The 21,807-nt window shown below is 60.9% G+C and overlaps 1 protein-coding gene across 1 annotated transcript; it reads left to right on the top strand.

The window, feature by feature from the left end:
* The first annotated feature begins 11,338 nt into the window (after positions 1 to 11,338).
* Positions 11,339 to 20,748, top strand: RSPH1 (radial spoke head component 1). The gene is made up of 9 exons (XM_056119589.1): positions 11,339 to 11,408; positions 12,545 to 12,658; positions 12,753 to 12,858; positions 14,674 to 14,764; positions 14,968 to 15,103; positions 18,588 to 18,659; positions 19,447 to 19,603; positions 20,219 to 20,350; positions 20,672 to 20,748. Exons 1-9 carry the CDS (start codon positions 11,355 to 11,357, stop codon positions 20,722 to 20,724), a joined length of 915 nt encoding a protein of 304 aa, XP_055975564.1. The 5' UTR covers positions 11,339 to 11,354; the 3' UTR covers positions 20,725 to 20,748.
* The last annotated feature ends 1,059 nt before the right edge of the window (positions 20,749 to 21,807 follow it).

Genomic DNA, 21,807 nt, shown 5'->3' with positions numbered 1-21,807 from the left:
GCCCTGGGACCCAACACCAGAGGCCAAGAGACGCCGCAGAGCTGCACTGTGGGCCCTGCTTCCCTCCCCCGGGCATGATGCACTCCTGCTGGGTCTCAGCGACCTCGAGGGCCCATGAGGCCGGACTGTTCACGCTCTGGTCTGTGCACACCCGGCCGTCCACTTGGCCTCCCAGCCAGCAGGCCCCCTCTCCCCGTGACTCTTTGCTACCTTCTGCCACTTGGCCCAGAGACCACCTCAGTTCTGTCCTGGTTAGGTCTGCTGCATCAAAGAAGGGGTGATTCGGGGTCTCGAGGCCCCTCCTGGGTGACCTGGGGTCTCAGGGCTCCTCCTGGGTGACCTGGGTGCTGGCCCCTTCCTGAGGCTGAGGGGTCGGGACCCTTCCCCAGGGTCCCGCTGGCATACTGGGGTAACGTCGCACCTCGGGCATCCGCCATGGGCCTGCTGGGTGCCGGCCCCAGAGCTGCACTGAGCTTCTCCCGTGGCGCGTCTGCTCACCAGGCTGTGACGGCCTTCCGTGTGCCTCCAGGTATCTAGGCCGCACCGGGGATGCTTGGGGCCATGCTGTGAGGGGGACGCCATTCTCAAGTGTCCCTCTACTCACCAATGACCCCTTTCCTGCCCGCCGCAGTGTTCTGAGGCCAGACTGAGTGAGGCTCTGAGTGAGGCTCTCGGGGCAAAGGTCAGTGGGGCTACAGGGGGGTGGGGGGGAGCCCGGCGCCCCTCCCTCTGCGCAGGGCCTCGGGCCACCAGGAGCTGGCTGGGAGACCATGGCATGGAATGAAGACCCCAGTGGGGTCTCTCCCTAGAGGGACAAGTGCAGGGGGCTGGCCTTGCGTGGGGCTGATTCGGGTTTGATGCCCAGCACTGCAGAGGGTCCCCGAGCACCCCAAGAATGAGCCTGAGTGATTCATCAAAAGCAATACAAAATAACTAATCTAGCAATTGCCTTTGGTGCAGGCTGGCTGGTGGTGGTGGGAAAATTCAAAATAATGCATGGGGGGCTGGTGTTGGAGTAGGGGATGTAATAAAGCACGGTGAGCAACTTTATAAAAATAAAATTAAAAAAAGGGTGACCTTGAGCACACAGCCCAGCTGACAGTGGGGGTGCCAGGAAGAGTACAGCAGGGAGGGTGCCGTCGGCTGTGCCCCCAAACAAACGCTCTTTGAACACACCCCAAAACTGGCCCTCCTGGGTGAGACGTGTCCCAGTACCGGTCTCACCTGCTTGTCAGAGCCTCAAGTGTCACCATCAGTGTTGGGAAAAGGAACCTCCACCTGTGGGCCAGGGCCCAGGCAAGCCCGCACGGAGCAGCCCGCCCTGAGCACTAAGGAAGTGCTCCCCGAGCACTAGGGCAGTGCTCCCAAGCACTAGGACAGTGCTCCCTGAGTACTAGGGCAGTGCTCATCGAGCACTAGAGTAGTGCTCCCCAAGCACTAAGGCAGTCCTCCCCAAACACCAGGACAATGCTCCCCAAGCACTAGGGCAGTGCTCCCCAAGTACTAGGGCAGTGCTCCCCAAACACCAGGGCAGTGCTCCTAAGCACTAGGGCAGTGCTCCCTAAGCACTAGGGCAGTGGTCCCCGAGCACTAGGGCAGTCCTCCTGGAGCTTGAGGTCCGCCCGCCCTGCACAGCATAGCACCTGTCCTGGCCTGGCAGGTAGGGGCTGATCTGTCGCCGCTGCTGGACACTGCCCTCCCATACTTGGGAACTGGGCTAAGGGGACTACAGGGCAGGAAGGTCTGGCAGTGCTGAGGGCCTTGGAAGGAGCCCAGAACCTGGGAGCACCCCTGAGGAGCAACAACCCCCCCCCCCCCCACTGAGCTTGGTCCTTCCCCAGAACCCAGGAGCATCCCCAGAAGCACTCCCCCAGCCTGGTCCTTCCCCAGAACCCGGGAGCACCCCCCAGGAGCAAACCAGCCCCCCTGGAGCTGGGAGCACCCCCAGAGCCCGGGTCATTTTGGTCAGTGTGCAGCAAGGCTGGCTGCCCGCTGGGCCACGCCCCCCGCGCCCCCTCAGAGCTGGGGGGCAAAGCAGTTTCCCTCCGGAAACCACCCAGAGGACCCTCTGGGCTGTGCGGGCTGGGGGGCAGCCCCGGGTCACCCGGCCTCCTCCCCAGACCCCCCCATCTGTCCGGCACGAAGAACTGGCCAGACTGGCCGCTCGGCTTCCCCGTGGACGCGCCAGTCTGCTGCCCGCCCCAGCCGTGGGGGCGCGGGAGCCGCGGACCGGGAGATGCCCGGGCGAGGGGGCCCCCTGGCAAGACCCCGCGGGTCCGGGTTCAAGGGCGGGCGCGAGCTCGGGCAGAAGGAAGGGGCCGCGCTGGGTCCCCGAGGGCCGGTCCCGGGGGCCTCAAGGGCCCTGGGAAGCGGGACGGGGCCGCCACCAGTCACCCGCGGGCTCGCCGGGCGCGCGCGCTCCCGTCCCCGCGGGTCCCCGCGCCCCGCGCCCCGCGCGCCCCGCGCCCCGCTCACCTGCGCCCCGCACGGCCGCCCGGGCCCGCGGCCGCTTCCTGCTCGCCACTTCCTGGGGCGGCGCGGCCGGCCTGGCACTGCCCCGGGCGCCGCCGCCACCTGCCGGCCGCGCGCGCCCTGCACCTGCCGCGGACCCCCGCCCCGGAAGGCGGCCCACCCCCCGCTCGCGTCAGCGCCCGGCCCCGCCCCGCGCCCGCCCAGGGACACGGGCCGGAACGGACATTCCGGGAAGGCTGAAACGTGGCCCAGGGAAGTGCCCCAGGGCTGCCCCGCGGCCGTGCCCGCTCAGGCTGACCTCCCGCCCTCCCCCCGTCCACAGACGCCACAAGGGAGGGGAGTCGCTGTTTCTGGGGACAGTTCTGAGCAGGTGTCCCTGAGGCCCAGGACACCTGCCCCTGGACACCACCCCTCCCACCCCCACCAGGCCTCACGGAGTGCCCCGAGGTCACAGCCAGTTCCTGTTGTACAAGAGCTGCCCTGGCCTCACCCACACTAAAGCACCTGCCCCCCCCTCCCCCGATTGCTCAGGACCTCCCCCAGCCCAGGGAAAGGGGCTGGCCCAGCCCACCCAACCTGGCCACCGTGTCCATGGGCAGGCAGCTCCCTCCCCCCAACATGGACTTGGGAAATAAATAGTGATAAAGGAAAGATAAGCAGAGATTCAAAGGTACAGAGAGGCTGCCTGGCCGGAGGCTGCCGGAGGGCAGCAGACCACAGTCTTGGACATGCAGATCCTCGGCTCTTCGCAGGAGAAACTGAGGCACCACCCAGGGAAACCCAAAGCCCCCTCCCCAGAGAAGGGAGGACACCCACAAAGGAGAAACTGCAGAAGAAATCATGACTCCCTGAGGCACCCACAGGGCAGGGCCAAGATTCTTTCCTGTGACAGCACCAGATAGACTTTACATATGAAACAATCCAGAAAAACCCACTTGGAAGAATTGTACAAAAGCCCCTCCTGAAAACCATCCCGGGCATTTGGGCCACACACTGGCCCTGTCCTATCTGTCCCCTGGCCCGTGGTTGGGCAGGACGCAGGCTCTTTAATGGGTGGGGTTCTCAGCCGGTACTGCTCAGGGCTCCCTCCTGGCTCTGTGCCCAGGGGCCACTCCTGGTGGGCTTGGGGGACCATCTAGGGGGCTGCAGATAGAACCTGGGCCTGCCACATGCAGGGCAGGCGCCTTCCCTGCTTCTGGATCTGCCCCAAGGGCCCTGCTGGTGACTCAGCAGCTCCTGCGGGGGTGGGAATGTGACATTCTGAAGTGCCCCGGGGCTTCTTCCCCAAGCACACACGGCCTGAGTGGCTTATAAGAGATGGCGGGAGAGAGACAGTCACTTTCTCCCGGTCTGCCTCTGCCACCCCTGGCTGTCTGGGGAGCCTAGGACAGATAAAGTCTGCGATGAGCCCCTGCAGGCTTCAGAGTCCTGCCAGCCCCCACCCCCACCCCAGCTACACCTGACGTCTGCTTGGTCTTCTCGGCACAGGGGTTGATCCCCACCACCTGATTTCTCGGGGAGCTGTGGACTCAGGCTGGAGCGAGGGTTTGCTCCTTGTGGGAAAGTCAGCCCCAGGCCTTATGCAGGGTTTGGGGGTTCGTGTCTCACCTCACAGAAAAGAATTTCAGGAGTTGATGAACAGTGAAGTAAAAACAGAATTGTATGTGGAGCCTTTTAGGAAGAGGAGAGAGGGGGCGAAAGTGAGAGGGCAACACCCCCAAGAGCAAGCTGGGGCTTCTCCGGGATGGAGAGAGCCCCACAGCCCTGCGTTAGAGAGGGAAGCACCAAAACGCACATCCCAAGGGAGAGATGCGAGCCACACATGGGCTCGGGTGACACATGTGCTCGGTCATGTGGGTGCTGGAAGTGGTCCGTGGTCCTCTCTGAAATTCCTCTCCTGCCTTCCGTTCCTGCCGGAGATCCCTTCAGAGCGGGCCCAGCCTCCTCAGGATCTGCTGCTGGCCGGCTAGTCCCGTCTGGCCTTAGTTCCTGTGCTTGAGAGGGGGTCTGGGCCGCCTTAGGCTATGGGGCTTGATTCTCTCCTAGGAGTTCCATGCTATGGGCCCTTCCCTGGCTCCCTGCTTCTCGTCAGACCCGTGTCTCTGTGCCCTGCATCGCTTGCAGGCTGTGCGTCCAGCTGCTCCGCACAGCTGAGTCCACGGGGGTCTCACGTGCCTCCCTCTGGCCTGTGGGAATGGGAACTTCCGGAGGGAAGAAAGCGGATTTCCAGGTTCACACGCATTTCCGAGCGGCTTTGAAACTTGTGTGCCGGGCAGCCGCCACAAGAGCAGCCCTGGGGCACGGCCGGGCTCAGGGCTGCCTCTCTGCATGCCCTGCTTGCGCTGTGCGGGCGCCTTTCTTTTCGGGTGTGTGTTTGCTTGTGGGGACTGCAGGAGGGAGGGGAGACCAGGAGGTTCTCTCCCACCCCCACCAGCCCGGGGCACGCACGGCTGCAAGGGGACATCAGGGCTGGCAGGTGGGGGCAGCTGGCCTCGAGGGTCAGAGGGAGACTGGGCACCTCGCCCGCCCACCTGGGCATTTCCTGGTCTCTCTTGGGGAGTTCGCAGGAGCCAGAATTCGGGGAAGCCGCCGAACAGGCTGTCCCCAGGGACTTCTGGAGCTGCCTGCCAGAGTGACCAGCTGGCCCAGGGACCTCCAGAAGCCCGACACTGCCCTTCTGGTTTGCGTGCTTGACCTCAGGCTGAAGGAGGTTTTGAATGCCCAAAGCTCTTGTCAGCAGCATGGCCTGGTGCCAACTGAAACCCGGGTGGGGCTGAGGGGAGGCTGCGGGAAGGGCAGTGCCTCAGTTGCCAGCCTGCGGGGCCCGTGGCGGCTGCAGGATCAGAAGCGAGAAGACAGACGGCTTTCCGTGCTGTGACGGCCCGATTCCCCTGCTCCGGCTGCAGGTTCCGTGGGGAGCTGGCCACGCCTTCTGCGTCACAGTGGGGACCCCCTTTGCTCCAGGGGCCCCCGAATCTTGCCCTTTTGGGGTCACTCAGCTCCTGCTGCTCTTGACGCCCTAGGCCGGCAGGCAGCAGCCCACAGACACTCCAGCTCCAGTTTGATGCAACAGCAGCAGCATGTACCACCGGTGGCTCACGCTTGGATGTAGTTTGAGGACCAGCAGAGGAGCCAACGTACACGGGCGGGCTCTGGCGTGACAGCAGCTCTGTTCTGTTATTCCCAGGAGTGTCAGGCCCCGGCAAGGACGCCCCCACTGGCGTCCATGGTCTGCCCCCTTCCCGGCATGGTGTTTGTTTGGCTGCTGTGGTCTGGGTGCTCTTCATGTCTTCGTCTCCACCTCGCTTTACTGTCCTTCCTGCTGGCCCTGCTGTGTGGCCCAGCAGTGCTCAAGCACCCTGCTGAGGCCGGGGAGGAACCCAGGGGGGCTGCATTCAGGCAGGCGCCTTTCTGCCCTTGAGGCTGCTTTTCTAGCTGGACAGTCTGAGAGAGATGGAAGGGGCCGCCCCCCGGGAGCATGGGCCTGGCACCCTCTGAACTCCATCTGGAAGCTTCTACTCTCCCGTCTCAGCACTGAGCGTGGAGAGAGCCTGCGGGGAACATGGGGAAATGGAGAGGACGCAGGGGCTTTAGACACACGCGTCACTGCCCCTCACACTGACTGGATGCTTCCCTGCATCTCTCCAGCTCTGGCAGGGACGCCACGGCCCCTTCGGAAAGGCCCTGCAGGTCTTGCCATGGCAGTGCCGGAGAGAGGGGCTGAGGGTGGTGGGAGACCAGGGCTCAGTGCTGAGCACCGCAGGGTCCCCTGAGCACTGCCAGGGGATACCACTGAAATGTCCCCCCAACAAAAACCAAAGATCTTGTTTTGTTTCATGGCCACACCCGGTGATACTTAGGGGTTCCACCTGGCCCTGCACTCAGGTCACTCCTGGCCGTGCTCAGGGGACCCTATGGCATATCGGGGATCAGCTGTGGTTCACTGTGTGAGAAGTTCCCTCCCCGCAGCCTACGCCTCCAGCCCCCAAAACAAGTAAGTTTGGCTTCAGTCGCCATCTGGGGAAGAAGGAGGAAGGAGATGCCCCACATACCAGTGTGCTGGCTTCAGAGGCGGCCCAGGCCTCTGCCCCCTTCCATGCTCAGGTGCTGATCACTCCCTCACCTGCTGTCTCCACTGTGGCCAGGTGCCGGGCGGGGGCTGGACAGCTGCAAAGCGTGTTCCAGGGGCCTGGGGCTCATTCCAGACACGGGAACCGCAGTGGAATTACCCACTGGTCAGGGCCAGTGAGAAACAAACCATGGTGGAATGGGCTCACCCCCCACCCCCCAGGGCCCAGAAGAGGCCACTCTGTCCGCTCACCTGGTCAGCAGGTCGGCAGCAGTGCAGCTGGGGGCTGCTGGGGGCCGTCCTTGAGTTCCAGGGCCTTGGGTGGGGATGCCACCAGGGTACCCAGGGGCCCACTGCGCTGAGTGGCTGCACTGTCCACCATGGGCACTCGCCAACACCTGCCCGCTGGAGCACCTCACACATGTCTCTAACCAGCATCCAGAGACCAAAACTTCTCCCCATCGGTGCTCTGACCCGTGTGACCCCTGCAGGTAGACAGCCCCTTCCCACCAGCCTCAGACCGGGGGTCCTTTTCCACCACAGGCCAGAGTAGGGCCACCGGCAAGACCAGAGGTCCAGCTGAGGCGGCACCTGACCCTGAGGGACTCGCTGGAGGCCAGCCTCAGCCTCCCCCAGAGGGTCCTGGTCCCCAATCTCCCCTCCTCCCCTTGTGGGGTGCCGAGACCCCCGGCCAGGGAATGCAGTCGGTGAAGGACGATGAAAGACCATAAACCAGAGGCAAAAAGTGAAAAAGCATCATTGGAGTTTTCACTCCCACAGTGTTACACAACATCACACACCCAGACTAGACACGGCCCGCTGACCCCTCCTCCTGGGGCCTAGACATGGCCCGCTGACCTCGCCTCCTGGGATCTGGACATGGCTCGCTGACCCCTCCCCCTGGGGTGTGGACACAGTCTGCTGACCCCATCCCCGACTGGGCCAATTCCTGACAGCTGCACCCACGCAGATGGACTCTTCCAGCCCCTCTGCGGTTCCGAAGGGCCCTCCCGGGGTGGGGCTCGCCGGGTCGGCAGGTCCCGTGATTCCCGTTGGCCGCAGGGTCAGGCAGGACAGGACGCTCCCTGCACTGGCACCGCGGCTGGGTCTGAGCCCTGACTCCGCGGCGCTCCCTGGGTGCACAGCTGGACAGGGGGCGGAGGCCCCGCTGGCCGCTCCCGCTGAGCACTGCGGGAGAGCACCGCCCTGGAGCCGGCTCGAGCCGGCTCGAGCGCGGCCCCGCGGGACCCCACGATGACCCTGAGCACAGCCCGGCGCGGCCCCCACCCGGCCCCCGGCTCTCTGCGTGTCCACCGCGCTGGACGCACCCAGACTGCTCCCGTGGGAGATGAGGACGGGCAGCGCACGCACGCGAACTGCCTGGACCGCCCTTTCATTGGGCCGGGCCGGGTGTGCTGACCAAGACGTTCTCTCTCTGGCCCCCACGGCTCGTGGGACATCTCTGGGAGGGGCTTGCACCTGGCTCAGAGCAGCCCAGGCCGTCTGTCCTCCCTAGCCGTGCGGTGCGTGCTGGGGAACTGCCCCGGAGGGTGCTGGGAACTGCCCTGGAGCCTGCTGGGAAACTGTCCTGGTGGATGCTGGGAAGCTCTCCTGGTGGATGCTGGGAAGCTCTCCTGGTGGATGCTGGGAAACCGCCCTGGTGGATGTTGGGAAACTCTCTGATGGGTGCTGGGAAACTGCCCTGGTGGGTAATGGGAAGCTCCCCTGGTGGATGCTGGGAAACCGCCCTGGTGGATGCTGGGAGACCCTCCCTGTGCAGGATTATGGGAAATGCCTCGTGACAAAAGACCGAAGTGTGAAGAGTAGATTGCATCCTTTTCTCTTTAGCAGTTCCTACAAATGGCGCAGTTGTAGCTTCTTTCATGTCACTGTGCCTCTGTCATTAACTCTTTCAGTAGGTGATTTGTTTGGGCCTGCGATGAGGTCAAGAGGGTAACCCCCAGTATCTTACTGTTTCTGGGATATGTGTTCTGAAAAGACCCTGGTTGTTTCCTTCATGGATTTGGCGTTAGTGATGCTACCCGAGGTCTGCTCAGCTATCTCTCCACACACAATAAACACAGTTCGGGTGTATATGAGGGGCACTTCGTATTAGTCACATGAGTTATCCGGAATATGTTCATTACTAACATCATCATTAGCTGCCCTAACAAATAGCTCTGCAGGAATTATTGGTCACCTTTGCTTTCTCTGGCAACTGAGATCAGAAGGGCTTATTCCCCCCATGACAGGCTGGGAAACTGAGACTCCAGGGCAAGTGAATTGTCTGTGATCCCCAAAGACAGTAAATTGTGGAAACTCAGTAAATTGTGGAACTAGAACTTGGATCTTTGGGCTATAGAAGGTGAATGACGTTCTCACTTAACAGTAATGGCTTTAGAGCCTGTTTCCCCTTCAGTTAGATGAGTGATTGTTAACAGTATTAGATTTGAAGATATGAAACAATCCTATTACTATTATATTGAGGGTATTAAGCCTCAATAGCAACTAAGGAGTGTGTGACGATATCTAGATTTAAGATAAAATAGTTACATAGTTCACAAAACTATATTATTGGATATACAAAGAAGTAATGACCAAACCATATGTAAAAAGATAAATCTGGGGGCCAAAGACAATTCAGGGGTTGAGGTACTCGCCTTGCATTTGGCTGACCCGTCTGATCCCTAGAACCACACAGAGTCGCCTGAGCTCCCCCAAGAGGGAGACCTGAGTACAGAGCTGGGAGTAAGTCCCGAACACTGGGTGTGCCCTATAATGCCCCCACCCGCACCCCACACAGACCGGACTCTGACTCATAACTTCCAGGAGGCAGTCCAGGAAACCAGGCGCTATCTGCAGTAGCCAGTCCAGGAGCCGGCCACGGGTGGCCGTCAGCTATCGGTACCGGCCACTCCAGGAACAAACGAGCCCTCGACAGCTGGGCCAACTGTAACAGGCCGAGTCTCATCATCCAGAGTAACCGGGACCAGCCAGCCAAGGCTGCGTTGGGGCCCTATCCAGCCAAGTAGGACGCCCTGTTCCTGGTTAGTCACTGGCCGCTGTCCTGTGCCAGTGGCCTGCCATAGCAAGGGACCCCTGGGCACCTTCTTCACGCCCTTCTGCGGTCGACGGTTGCTTCCCCTCTGGCTGCCTTGGAGTCCCTGCCAGAAGCAAGTAAAGGCACATGAGTCCCTTGCTGATAGTTCTGAGCAAACTCTTGGCTAGTCTGGCTTAGAGGCTCCTCCTTACTTTCCCCACACAACAGGGCTCTGCTTTATGCAAAACTAACTGAGGGAGGAAAAGCCCATCTGTGTTTCCATCCTGCCTGGCCTGTCTGAGCTCCTACTAGGTGCAAAACCCTTTCTCAGGTGCAGTGGGAAGACTTAAGATGGGGGGGGGGTCTTAAGACAGTGGCCCCTGAAACCAGGAAGCACCCCAGGGCACAATGGTATGAGATAAACATTCACACCTGATAAAAATGGCTCTAGTTCAGTGGGAGTTAGGCTCATCTAGCTGCAAAGGGCAGGAAGGACGTGTAGGATACTGGGAGAGTTGGCCTGAGACAGTGCAGCTGATCCGCACTGACCCACACGCTGCTTACACTTGAAACACAGTGTGGGTGAGCCTGCTGACAACCCCCCTGCTTACACTTTACACTGCAGCAACGCCAGCCCTTTAGGTGGATGGCAATGGTGTTGGATGACAGATCACAGACAGATGCAGTGCCTCCTCCCTCCCAGATGCTTTTATCAGGACTCTGCAACTTTTCCTGGAAGTGCCTCTTCAGCCAGTCTCTGGAAACTAGCTTTGTGTCCAGAGCAGTGCTAGAGAGTGGGTCTGGTCAGGCTCAGGCGTCTCTCTTGGTGCCTTGGGGAAAGACCTACAGTTTGATTTTGGTTGAAGCCTGTAGTGGATCTTGGGAGGGTGAGAAGGGCAGTGAGCAGATGATAGACTGAGAGGGTTTTCTCTAAGACTGGGGTCAGAGTGGGGAGAGCCGGAGCTCAGAGTGGCCACGTTAGAAGTGATTGCTAGAGTTAACAGGGAGGTAGAAAGCCTTCTCTGAAGTGCCGACAGGGGTGTCCCCCGAGGCAGCCAGGAGGAGGGCCCATACAAGAGGGAGTGTGAGTGTGTCTGAGCAGCTGGCAGGTGGTGAGGGGTACGGTGAGGCTGGACTCACGTGCAGGGTCCAGGAGGGACGTGCTTGGGGGCAAACGTTTACTAGGTCAGGAGATCTCTAGAAACAGGAGAACAGATCTGGGCAGACTCATCTCTGCGGACTGGAAGGCACAGAGAGGTGAGGAATAGAGGTGCGTGTGTGTTGGGGTGTGGTCACAGGGGCCTGAGTGCTGGCCCCAGGCCCCGCTGGACCCTTCCTCTTAAGAGCCCCACGAGGGGGAATCTTTGGCAGCATCGTCAGAAACCAGAGCCTGGATCCCTGGGCTCTCTGGGCCCTCGCGCTTTCCGCCGGAATTTGGCTGGGACGCCCATCTGGTTGCTATGACAGCACCGGGGCTCCCCTTTCTCCCTCCGCCCCGCCTACCCCCGAGCAGACCACGCACCTCGCGCGTCCCGGTCGGCAATTGGTGGGTGCCTTCCGCGGCTGCTAGCGTCCGGCCAATGACTTCCCCGCCTAAGTATTCAGACCCGCCCTTCCCGCTATAGACACGCCCCCTCCCCGAGTTCTCCCTGATGATTGGTGAATTCTCCCGGAGGGAGGCGGAGCTTTCGGCGTCTCCGTGGCGACGGCGGACGCGGCGCTGCGGGCTGTGGTTAGCAGCGGTCCAGAGAGGGCGCAGGACACGGCGGAGCCATGTCGGACCTGGGGTCAGAGGAGCTGGAGGAGGAGGGCGAGAATGACCTCGGGGTGAGGGGCGCAGGCTGCGGGGAGGGGCGTGCGGGCCGTCCGGATCCCAGGACGTGGAGGACCCGGGAGGAAGCAGTTCCAGAAACGGCCGGGCCGCCGCGAACAGATCAATTCTCTCATTATTATCATTAGATTTGATTAGGGGGGCTGCAGCCCGTGGCGCTCAGGAATCACCGCTGGAGGGCTCGGGGGACCCTGTGCAGTGCCAGGGGTTGAGCCCAGGTCTGCCGCGTGCAAGGCAAGTGCCCTGCCCGCTGTGCTCTGGCTCCAGCTTCAAGCTCCACACCTTTTTACAGCCCATATTTATTTTTTTTTTTAGTTTCAAACTACAATTGTGTTCTCTTCAGCCACCCCAGAAGCTTGGCTTGAGGTGTCCTGTGAAGTCCTGGGGTCTTGTGGCGGAAGGATTTTCCTGCACTTTGATATCGCCCACCCCTGAAACGTGTCAAAGTCACTGACAGTTTTTAAACTTCAGGCATCATGGTTACATTCCTGCTTGTCACAGGGCTGCATGCATACAGTGTTCCAACAGCGCACCTCCCTCTCCTCCACCTCTGTCTTCACGCCCCCCACCCCCTTCCCACCCTGTGGTAACCCAGTTCTGTAGAGCAGGCTCGGTTTGTATTGCTTTGGACACGTTGTTTCCTAGCTGGACTCTGTTCCGAATATGGGCGAGGCTGTTCTCCGTCTCTCCCTTCCTCTGGCCGACCGGCACGCTGCTCTCTAGTCCTCCCTATAGTGACATTCCTCATCCCCCCTTCACGATATATTTTAGGCAAGGGTTTCAGAGCCAGTCTTCCAGGAAGGTGTAGGGCTGCACTGTGTGTGTGTGTGTGTGTGTGTGTGTGTGTGTGTGTATGTGTGTAGCTCTCGATTGAGTCTCAACTGGCATTGTTACGAGGCCTGCAGAAGAGCCTCTGTGGTGTGAGGGTGTGAGGGTCTGCGTAAGGTCCCGCCTGGCAGGGCCCAAGAGCCTCCGGTTGTAGCTATGATGCTCTAAGCACTGCTGGGTGTGCCCTCCACAAGGCCATGTTTCCTGGGGGCTGGGGCTCCTGCAGGGTCTCGAGGACTTGGGGGCGAGAGGCGAGTACTTACGAGGTGCATCCTGGTACTCTTGGCTCGTTCCTCCCTCACAGGAATACGAGGGGGCTCGGAACGAGAGCGGGGAGCGGCACGGGCACGGGAAGGCACGGCTGCCCAATGGCGACACCTATGAGGGGAGCTACGAATTCGGCAAAAGACACGGCCAGGTCAGAGCCTCACGAGGGCTGGAAGACCACCCTCTCACCCCTTGTGGGAACTCCGGAAGCGGGTGATGTGGAGACACTGCCGTCTCTGTTCCAGGGTGTCTACAAGTTCAAGAACGGGGCCCGCTACGTCGGGGAATATTTCAATAATCAGAAGCACGGCCAGGGCACGTTCTACTACCCAGACGGGTCTCGGTATGAAGGTGAGACACCCCCAGAGGCGGGCACAGAGGTGGGGGTCCGTGGGTTCTGAGGGCAGTGGGGGAGGCGGGGAAACCCTGGGCCCAGCCAGGCTGCCCGCTGGGGAGGGGCCGCACCCTGAGCTCACAGCCTCCCGCCCGCCGGGGTGGCAGGCAGGACACGACTTGCAGAAACCTCTGGAAGGCGAGTGGCCTGCAGAAACAGAGAGGACCCCCCCCTGCTGCCCCATGTCTATTTCCCCAAGGTGAAACCCACCCGCATTCAGCCCGTTCCGGGGTGGCCCTGTGACTGGGGGGCCCCAGCGCCATGGTCCAGGATGGCCGTTTGTCTCCCCCTTGGGTTTGGGGGTGCAGGTAGACCGTGTTGCTGCTACAGGCACCAGGAGAGGAGTCTGGTGTCAGCTCGGAGGGTCCCTTCCCTGCTGGGCTGGTGTGGGTGGGGAGCCGGGACCCTTTCCTGCAGTGGGGACACATGCAGTCCCGCTTGCCCGTTGTTGACTCTGCCTCTGCAGAGGGTCTTTTTTTAAAAAAAAAAACAAATGACGTTGATTTGATTGCAGAAGTGCGGCTTACTAAGCCACTGGTACTTGAGTTTAGGCAGATATTTCTACCGGGGTCGGTTGCGCCACCAGTGTCAGCTTCCCTGGGGCCAGCCTCCAGGCCAGCCTGCTGGGCGCCTGGCTCAGTGACTGCCAGCACCCCTGCTTCAGTGTGAGGTTGTGCCTGTGTCCACGGTCTGGCCACTCCCCCGTTGTCACATGTGTGACGAAGCCCCGCCCTGGGCCCACTCCTCCCCTCCCTCATTTCTTTCCCCCTTGATTTCTTTTTTCTTTTGTTTTGCTTTTTGGGGTCCCAACCTGGCGATGCTCAGGGGTTCCTCTTGGCTCTGCACCCAGGAGTTACTCCTGGCAGTGCTTGGGGGACCATGTGGGATGCTGGAAATTGAACCCCGGTTGGCTGCGTGCAAGGCAAACACCCTCCCTGCTGTGCCCTGCCTTGATTTCTTTTCCTTTCTGTCTTTCTGTCTGTCCTTCTCTCTGGACACTGGGCCGGGTGACCTGGGCCTTCCCTCCCTGACGCACGTCCCCGCCCAGACGCAAGCTGGCTGTGTGCCTTCGCCTGGCTTCCTTTCCTCACCACGCAGCTTAGCTTGGTGTCACCATCCTTGCAGCTGTGTCATGTCCCGCAGGCAGCAGCTATTCTCCGTAGTCCGTCTGGATGGCGCCTGGGGCGGCTCTGTGTCTCAGCTAGGGGTGCAGTCGGGAATCAGGCTGTGACTGTTCTTTGGAATGAATGTTCTTGCATCCCACAGGGGGTTTACCTTAAATAGCCTTTGACTGGCGCCCTAGTGACGGTGGAGGCTGGGGCAGACAGGCGGGGGTGGGGGCGCCCACAGACTCCCGGCTGCACATGGATGAGCCCTGAAGCCGCCATGCCAAAGAGCTGAGACAGGGTCTGGGGAGCTGGGCTGGGTCGGCAGGACCCGTCCTGGTTTGACCCGCGACACCCCCGAGGGCCCCTGTGAGCCCACAGCACGGTTGGGGGACCCAGGGGAGCCCTGCATGGGGGGGTGGGGGGCTGGGTGCAGCTTCAGGTTCCTGCCGGCTGGTTGGGAATCGCCAGGAGACAGCCGGCCTCTGAGTGCCACCGGGAGCCCAGCCAAGGATGAAATGGAGAGGTGGGGGGGGGGGGGCGGGGACTAGAAAAGCGGTGGGGGGGGCTGGTCACAACGGGCAGGGGCCCAGACAGCCCCCGTGGCTGCCCCAGGCCCGCCTGCCTCTCCTCCACTCTCCCCTTGACTCGGGCGCTCTGTCCCAGGGGAGTGGGCCAATGACCTGCGGCACGGGCACGGTGTGTACTACTATGTCAACAACGACACGTACACGGGCGAGTGGTTCAACCACCAGAGGTGCGTCCCTGCGCTGCCCCAGTCATGAGGGTTGGGTGCTGCCCCTGGTTACGTGGGTTGGGCGCTGCCCCCGACACTGCGAAGCCCCCACCCCAGACCCTCCGGCATCCCCATGCTCAGGGCCTGCCTGGGAGGTGCCCTTTCCCCCGGATGTGGAGACCCTGCAGAGGCTGTGGGTGTAGCTGGCTCCCTTCGCCTGGCAGGCACGGGCAGGGCACCTACTACTACGCCGAGACGGGCAGCAAGTACGTGGGCACCTGGGTGCGTGGGCAGCAGGAGGGAGCCGCCGAGCTCATCCACCTCAACCACAGATACCAGGGCAAGTTCCTGAACAAGAACGTGAGTGCCCGGGGGCTACGTGGATGGGAGGGGCCCCCGCTGAGGGCGGCCTCCGTGGTGATGGGGTTGGGGGCTCCAAGCGAGTGGGGTGCTGAACCCCTAGCTATGATCAGAGTGGGCGACACGCTCTCTGAGGTAGGGGTTCCTGGGGGTGGACTTAGAGGGTGCAGCCCCCTCCCTGGGGTTCGGGCTCCGGCCCAGACCCCCCTGCCACCTCCCTCACTCGAGTCTAGGCACCGGGTCACCCTGCAGCACTCACGGAGGCTCTCGTGCTGGTGATGGCGCAGAAGAGCGGGAAAGAGCCACAGAGTGCCAGGAATGCAGTGTGGATGGGGCAGGCACGCTCTGGGAGGGGAGCAGGGAGCACTGCCAATGGAGCACTCAGTCCAGGGAGAGTTCCTGCTCCCTGGGCTTTTGGCACTTGCTGGACTGTCTGCCCACCTTCCTCCTGCCCAGCCTGTGCCCGCCCTGCCCTCTGCCTCTTCCCCTGTAGGGTGTCCTTCCATGGACCCTCTGCACCTGTGTGTGTGCACATGCCTGCATGCTCATGTACGCACACACGACACACATGTGCCTGCACTCATGTGCATCCACACACACAATGTTTACGTGCTCGTGCACACCGGATACACACACACGCAGCACACGCTGTCCTCGGGCACGCCCACTCCTGCATGCCCTACACACGTGCTCACAATGCTGCTTTTGGTTGGTTTGTTTTTAAATTACATCCGGAAGTACTCAGGGATGACTCCTGGCTCAGTGCTCAGGGATTCCTCCTGGCATGCTCAGGGGCGCAGGTGAGGTGCCAGGGAGCAAACCTGGACCTGCTGCATTCAAGGCAGACGCCTTCCCCACTGTCCTGCCACTCCAGTGCCCAGTCTTCTACCCTCTGGGCACGTCAGAGTTTTTAACAGCATCAGCTCCGGGCACTGCCACATCTGTGAGTGTTCGTGTCGTTGGCTGCGAGGCTGGTTGACTGTGTTGGTGGCTGTGAGTGTGTTGGTGATTATTGTTGAGTGTGAGTGTTGTGTCGTTGACCATGAGTGTATAGTTGACCATGAGTGTGTTGTTGACTGCAGGTGTGTGTTGACTGTGGGTGTTGTGGTTTTTTTTTTTCCCAAGGGTTTAAGCAAACTTTATTTTTCATAAAGACCAGTTTGCGCTTGTTGATTACATAGTCGTTTTTTGGTTTTGGGCCACACCCAGTGTTGGTCTGGGAATTGCTCCCCACAGTGCTTGTACACCAACCCATTGAGTTATCTCTCAGCCCCGAGTGTTGTGTTTTTGACTGAGTGTGTTGTTGTTGTGAATGTGTTGCTGATTGCGAGTGTCTTGTTGACTGTGAGTCTGTTGTTGACTGTTGTTGTTATATGTGATTGTTGAGCTCTTGTGAGTGTGTTGTTGGCTGCGAGTGTTATGTTGTTTGTGCAGGTGTTGCGTTGTTGGCCTTGTGCTGTTGCTCTTGCCCATTGCTGGGGTGTCAGAGCGGGCTGTGGCTGTCCTCAGACCCACAGCTCCTCGTGGCTCTCCCACGCGAGCGCCGTTGCTCTCCCGTGGGCTCTCTGCCCTCACGAGCATCCCTGCCTGCGGGGGCCGTGTCTTCAGGTGCTGCTGCGTACCCCTGGCTAGTTCTCGGCTCCAAAGAAACCGGTTTCACGTCATTGCTGCTAAGTTTCCAGCACCCGCTGATGCTTCTGTAATGGAAAAACTGCGAGGCTGAGCTGGCGGGCGCACTCGTGAGGGCAGAGGCCCCGGCACAGGAAGTCATTCATCTCCCCACAGGAAGAGGAAACGCGGGCAGAGACCAGAGAGCAGCAGGGGTGCGGGGAAGCAGCTTGAGAACCTGCCTGGAGCAGGGAGGGGGGAGAAAACCCCAGTTTGTCTGTGGCCTGGAAGGAGACGGTGTGGGGCGGACTTTAAGGCGAGCAGGGGCTGCAGCGCTGGTGCGGTGGGCGGGGTGCTGGCCCCACACGGGGCTGGCCCAGCTTCCACCCCCATCCCACGAGGCTGCCCAAGCCTGCCAGGAGTCGTTTCCAAGGGCAGAGACAGGGGTGACCCCTGGGCACAGCCAGGTGTGACCCCAAACGAAAACCAAGACAAAAAAACCAAACACAAAACAAACCACAAGTGAGAGAGGCAGAGAGAGGCGAAGGGCGAGTCTGTATTCGTGGGCCATGAGGGGACAGGACCTTTACCGCAGCGAAGGGAAGGCCAGCAGACTCAGTGTGAGCAGAATTGTCCCTAGAAGTTAGAAAACACCCTAAAAAAAATCGAAGAGCTGTTTGGTGAATGAGGTCCACGCTCCACATTATAGATGGCGCTTCCACCAGCCACTGTGATTCACAGGTGCCAAATGCCCAGCCAGGGGGCTGAGAACATGTGTGGAGCACACGGCTGTCAGGTCACAGTGACATCACAGTGTGTGTGTGCATGTGCGTGTGTGTGCATGTGCACACTTGTGCCTCTGTGCATGTGCGTGTGTGCATGTGTATGCATTGTGTGTGTATGCACATGTGTCCAGCTATGCATGTGTGTATATGCATATGTGTGCACGTGTGTGCATGTGCCTGCAGATGCACATGTTCATGCACGTGTGCACGCATATATGTGCACATATGCATGTCTGCACATGTGTGCATGTCTGCACATGTGTGCATGTCTGCACATGTGTGCATGTCTGCACATGCATGTGTGTGTGTGTGCATGTCCATGTCTGCGTGTGTGTGAGTGTGTACATGTATGTGCATGTGCCCGTTGATACCTCTATGTGCATGCGTGTTTGCGCATGCTTGTTGGTGCTTATGTGTGTCTGTGTGTGCATGTGCGAGCATGTATCTGTTGGTGCCCATGTGTGTGCATGCGTGTGCTTGGGGTGAATCGAGGCCCATCACCTCCCTCGTGCCAGGGTGCCCCTTCCTTCTGACCCACATCTCTGCCTGGAAACAGATTATTGAGGCACAGAAATGCCTCAAAGAAATCTGTTTAGTTCTGAAAAATGACTGCTGCCTCCTCGTGATTTAAAGACCTAACTCTGGGCCGTAGAGATGGCCCAGGGGTTCAGGTGCTTGCATGCACACACCAGACCTCCCTCCATCCCGGCACTGCACGGGCTCTTCTGAGCCCACAGGAATGATCCCTGAGCACAGAGCCAGGAGTCAGTGCTCAGCACAGCTGGGTGTGGCCCCCAAGCAAAACCCAAACAAACACCCGCCTCCTTGTGGACACTGGCCGAGACTTGCTCTCCCCTTAGACACAGCCTGGATGAGCGGCTTGGTGTTCAGGGAACCCCAACTCTAGTCAGACACTGTTTTATTCTGTCCGAGACTCCGGCTCCACCCGGTCCCTTCTGGGGGCACCTCCCCACCCCCTGCTCTGGAGCGACGTAGAGCAGCTCTGCGCTGACCCCGGGGTCCGGCTGTCCTGAGGGGCCCCGAGGAATTCCGTCTCCTCCTGGCCCTCAGTGTCCCTTTGCCCCACACAGCCCGTGGGACCAGGGAAGTATGTGTTTGACATTGGCTGTGAGCAGCACGGCGAGTACCGCCTGGCGGACACGGTGAGTGGGCCGGCGGGAGGGGGCTGGGGGCTGCATGCGGGGCCTGAGGGCAGCAGGGGCCTTGCCGAGCTCTAGCGTGGGTGGTGGGGGCCCGCCTGCGTATGGCCTCCTGTCGGGTCTCCTGAACCCAGAGCCAGGCGCCGGGTATGGCCCCCAAAGCAGCTGGAGGCTTCAGATGCTGGAAATGGCAAGAGGCCTTGGTGACCCCTGCATGGGCCTGACTGGCTCCTTCGGCTGCATAAAGCTTCGCTCTACTTTAAAGCCCCGAAATTGGGCTCCAGGCCTGTCGGGGCTGCTCCGGAGATGCCTGAGAGGCCGGGGCGCTTGGGCCAGCGGGAGCCCAGGTGTGGGGCCATGGGGCCAGAACGTGAAAAGCCTTGGGACGCAGCTCTGTGTGTGTGTGTGAGTGTGTGAGTGTGTGTGTGAGTGTGTGTATGAGTTTGTGAGTGTGTATGTATGAATGAGTGTGTGTGGTGTGTGAGTTTGTGTGAGTATGCGTGTGAGTGTGTGTTAGTGTGTGAATGTTTGTTAGTGTGAGTGTGTGTGGGTGAATGGGTGTCTGTATGTTTGAGTGTGTGTGTATGTGTGTGTGAGTGTCTGAGTGTGTCTGTGTGTATGTTTGAGTGTATGTGTGAGTGTGTGTGTGTGTTGGGGGCTGGGTGTGTGTGCCTCAGAGCGGGGAGGCCCGTCACCTGCCTGCCCACTGGCTTGGCTGCCGGAGCCGCAGACCCTTGGTTTGCAGGTGGGTCTGACGCAGGCTGATAAACTGAGGCCCGTACGGGGATAGGACAGAGGAGAAGAGGAGGAGGAGGAGGAGGCGCTGGTGACGCTGGTCCCAAAGTGGAAGGCGACCAAGATCACGGAGCTGGCCCTGTGGACGCCAACGCTGCCTGAGGAGAAGCCGTCCGCAGAGAAGAGCGGCCAGGAAGAGGCGGTGCCTGAGGGTAGGGGCCGTGGGGTTCCCCGAGGGTTCGGGGCTGAGCACAGGCCTGCTGGGGGGAGTGGACGTTGGACCTCTGGGCCCCTGACAGCTGTCATGGGACAGAGCCTTGGTGGAGCCTCCTCGGGAGGAACCAGGGGACACAGTGCCGCCCCTGCGACAGCCCCGGCTGATTCCACGGTCACCCAAGGCAGTGTCCTGGTGTCCCTGGTGGCTGGTGGTGCCCTGGTTAGGGCAGCAGCTGGGGGCCACGTGCTTCCCTGCGGGTCGGGTGGCAGAGACCGTGCCCACGACAGCTGCTTCCTGAGGAGTAGCCAAGTGCCCAGGAGTTGAGGAAAAGGTCCTGCCCTGGTTGCAGGGGTGTGAGACAGACGAAAGCAACCCAGACTGGCCACAGAGCCAACCTTTGACCTCCTTTGCACACACCAGGGATGAGGGGCAACTTCAGGCTCAGCTGTATCAGGCTGCTCTCCCGGGCGCAGCTGTGCGGGGTTTCCCTCTGGACACCAGTGCTCCCGTCAGGAGGCCCCAGGACCCGGGGGAGGGAGGCAGCATCCCTGAGGGGACACAGGTGCTGCAGCTCCGGAGAGGCCCCCCACCCTTGCCGTGCACCTTGCAGGGGGAGCAGAGGCTGTCGAGGCCATGACTGACTTTTCCGACGAGATGGAGACAGACTTCAAGATCGGCGAGGAGGAGGAGACCCGGGATTATGAAGTCCAGGACGAGTTTCGGCCCAATGACCTGGACCTCGGTATGGCTGGGGCGGGGCTGGCCCTGAGAAACTGCATGGTGGAGGGGGGGACGAGGGGCAGAGGGCCGGGAGTCAGGAGCAAGGGGATGGGGCAGATGGGAGCTGACCACGGTGGCCTCTGGCCTTCAGGGGTCTGGTGGGCGCAGGCAGAGCCTCAGCCAGTGCCCGCTGTCCCTGCTGGGGATGACCCCCCGACACGGGCATGCTCTGTGCCTGAGCCGCCAAGGGTCTGCATGACCAAGGCTGGCAGGAATGGCGCTTTACCTGCTGCTGGCCAGCTGGCCCACACAGACAGGCGTCCATGGGCTCTCCCTCCCCCAGGAAATGCTGCTGTTGACGAGGATGAGGCCCGGCAGGCAGAGGTGGGGGACTGAGTGGAGCTGGATGGTGAGGACGCACCCCTCAGAGCTGGTCAGGGCCAGGCAGGGCCGGGCAGGGCTGGGCATGGCTCCAGCCCCGACAGCGGGTGCTTCGGGCCGCTTGCACACCGCACAGTCTTGGGAATAAAGGCGACCTGCCAACTGTCACAGCCTGACGTTTGTGCATATGTAACTGCAGGCATGTTCGTGTATGTGGGTGCATGCGTGTTTATGCATGTGCAAGCGTATGCACGCACACGTGTGCGTGTGCAAGTGTGTGCACACATGTGTTCATGCACTGTGTATGTGTCACGTGTTTGCATGTGTGCCTGGGTGTCTATGCTTGTGCCTGTGTGTACATTCATGCATACGTGCATGTGAATGTGTGTGCACGTGTGTTCATGCATTGCATGTGTGCATGTGAATGTGTGTGCAGCTCACACATGTGTGCCTGCGTGTATTCATGCATGTGTGTGGTGTATTCATGTGCATGTGTGTTAGAGCATGCATGCATGTGTATGTGTGTGTGTGCATGTGTGTGTGCAAGCACAGCCTGTGGATGCCACAGCCCATGAGGCCGGTAACAGAAACGGCTCCTGAAGTTACTGCCCGCCATGCCCACGTGACCGCCTTCTCCTCAGTTCCGCTGTTTGTGAGCAGAGCCTGGACATGCCCAAGTGGCCTGCGGTCCGCCTGTCACTGAGGGGTCTTGAGGCTTCAGGGGCCCCCTGAATTCTCCCGGCTGTGTGCCAGGCAGTGGTGAGGGCGCACGGTGGCTCCCGGTGGGGTATCAGTCCCAGGGGTGCGCGGCTTATAGATGTGGAGACCGCTGGTGTGAAGCAGGCCACGTGCGGCGCTGGGACTGTGGCCAGAAGGCTGGCACGTGGGTGGGGGTGCAAGATTTCTCCCATCCGCCAGGCCTGCAGGAGAGGTGAGTGTCCTCACCACCCCAGGGGCCTGCCCGTTGGTGGTCCCGCCTTGCTGAGCCCCGTGGGCCAGGCGTGAGTGCCAGGGGGGATTGAGCCCGGCCCAGGCAGCCCACAGGGCTGGATGCGCCCAGCATGGAGTCAGGGGCCTGACTGGCACGGGAGGGGCTTT

This window comes from Sorex fumeus, unplaced genomic scaffold (genome assembly GCF_029834395.1).
Source record: "Sorex fumeus unplaced genomic scaffold, SorFum_2.1 ptg000041l, whole genome shotgun sequence".
Lineage (NCBI taxonomy): Eukaryota > Metazoa > Chordata > Mammalia > Eulipotyphla > Soricidae > Sorex > Sorex fumeus.
Note: the sequence above shows the minus strand (reverse complement) of the source record. Positions and strands in the feature narration are given on the sequence as shown.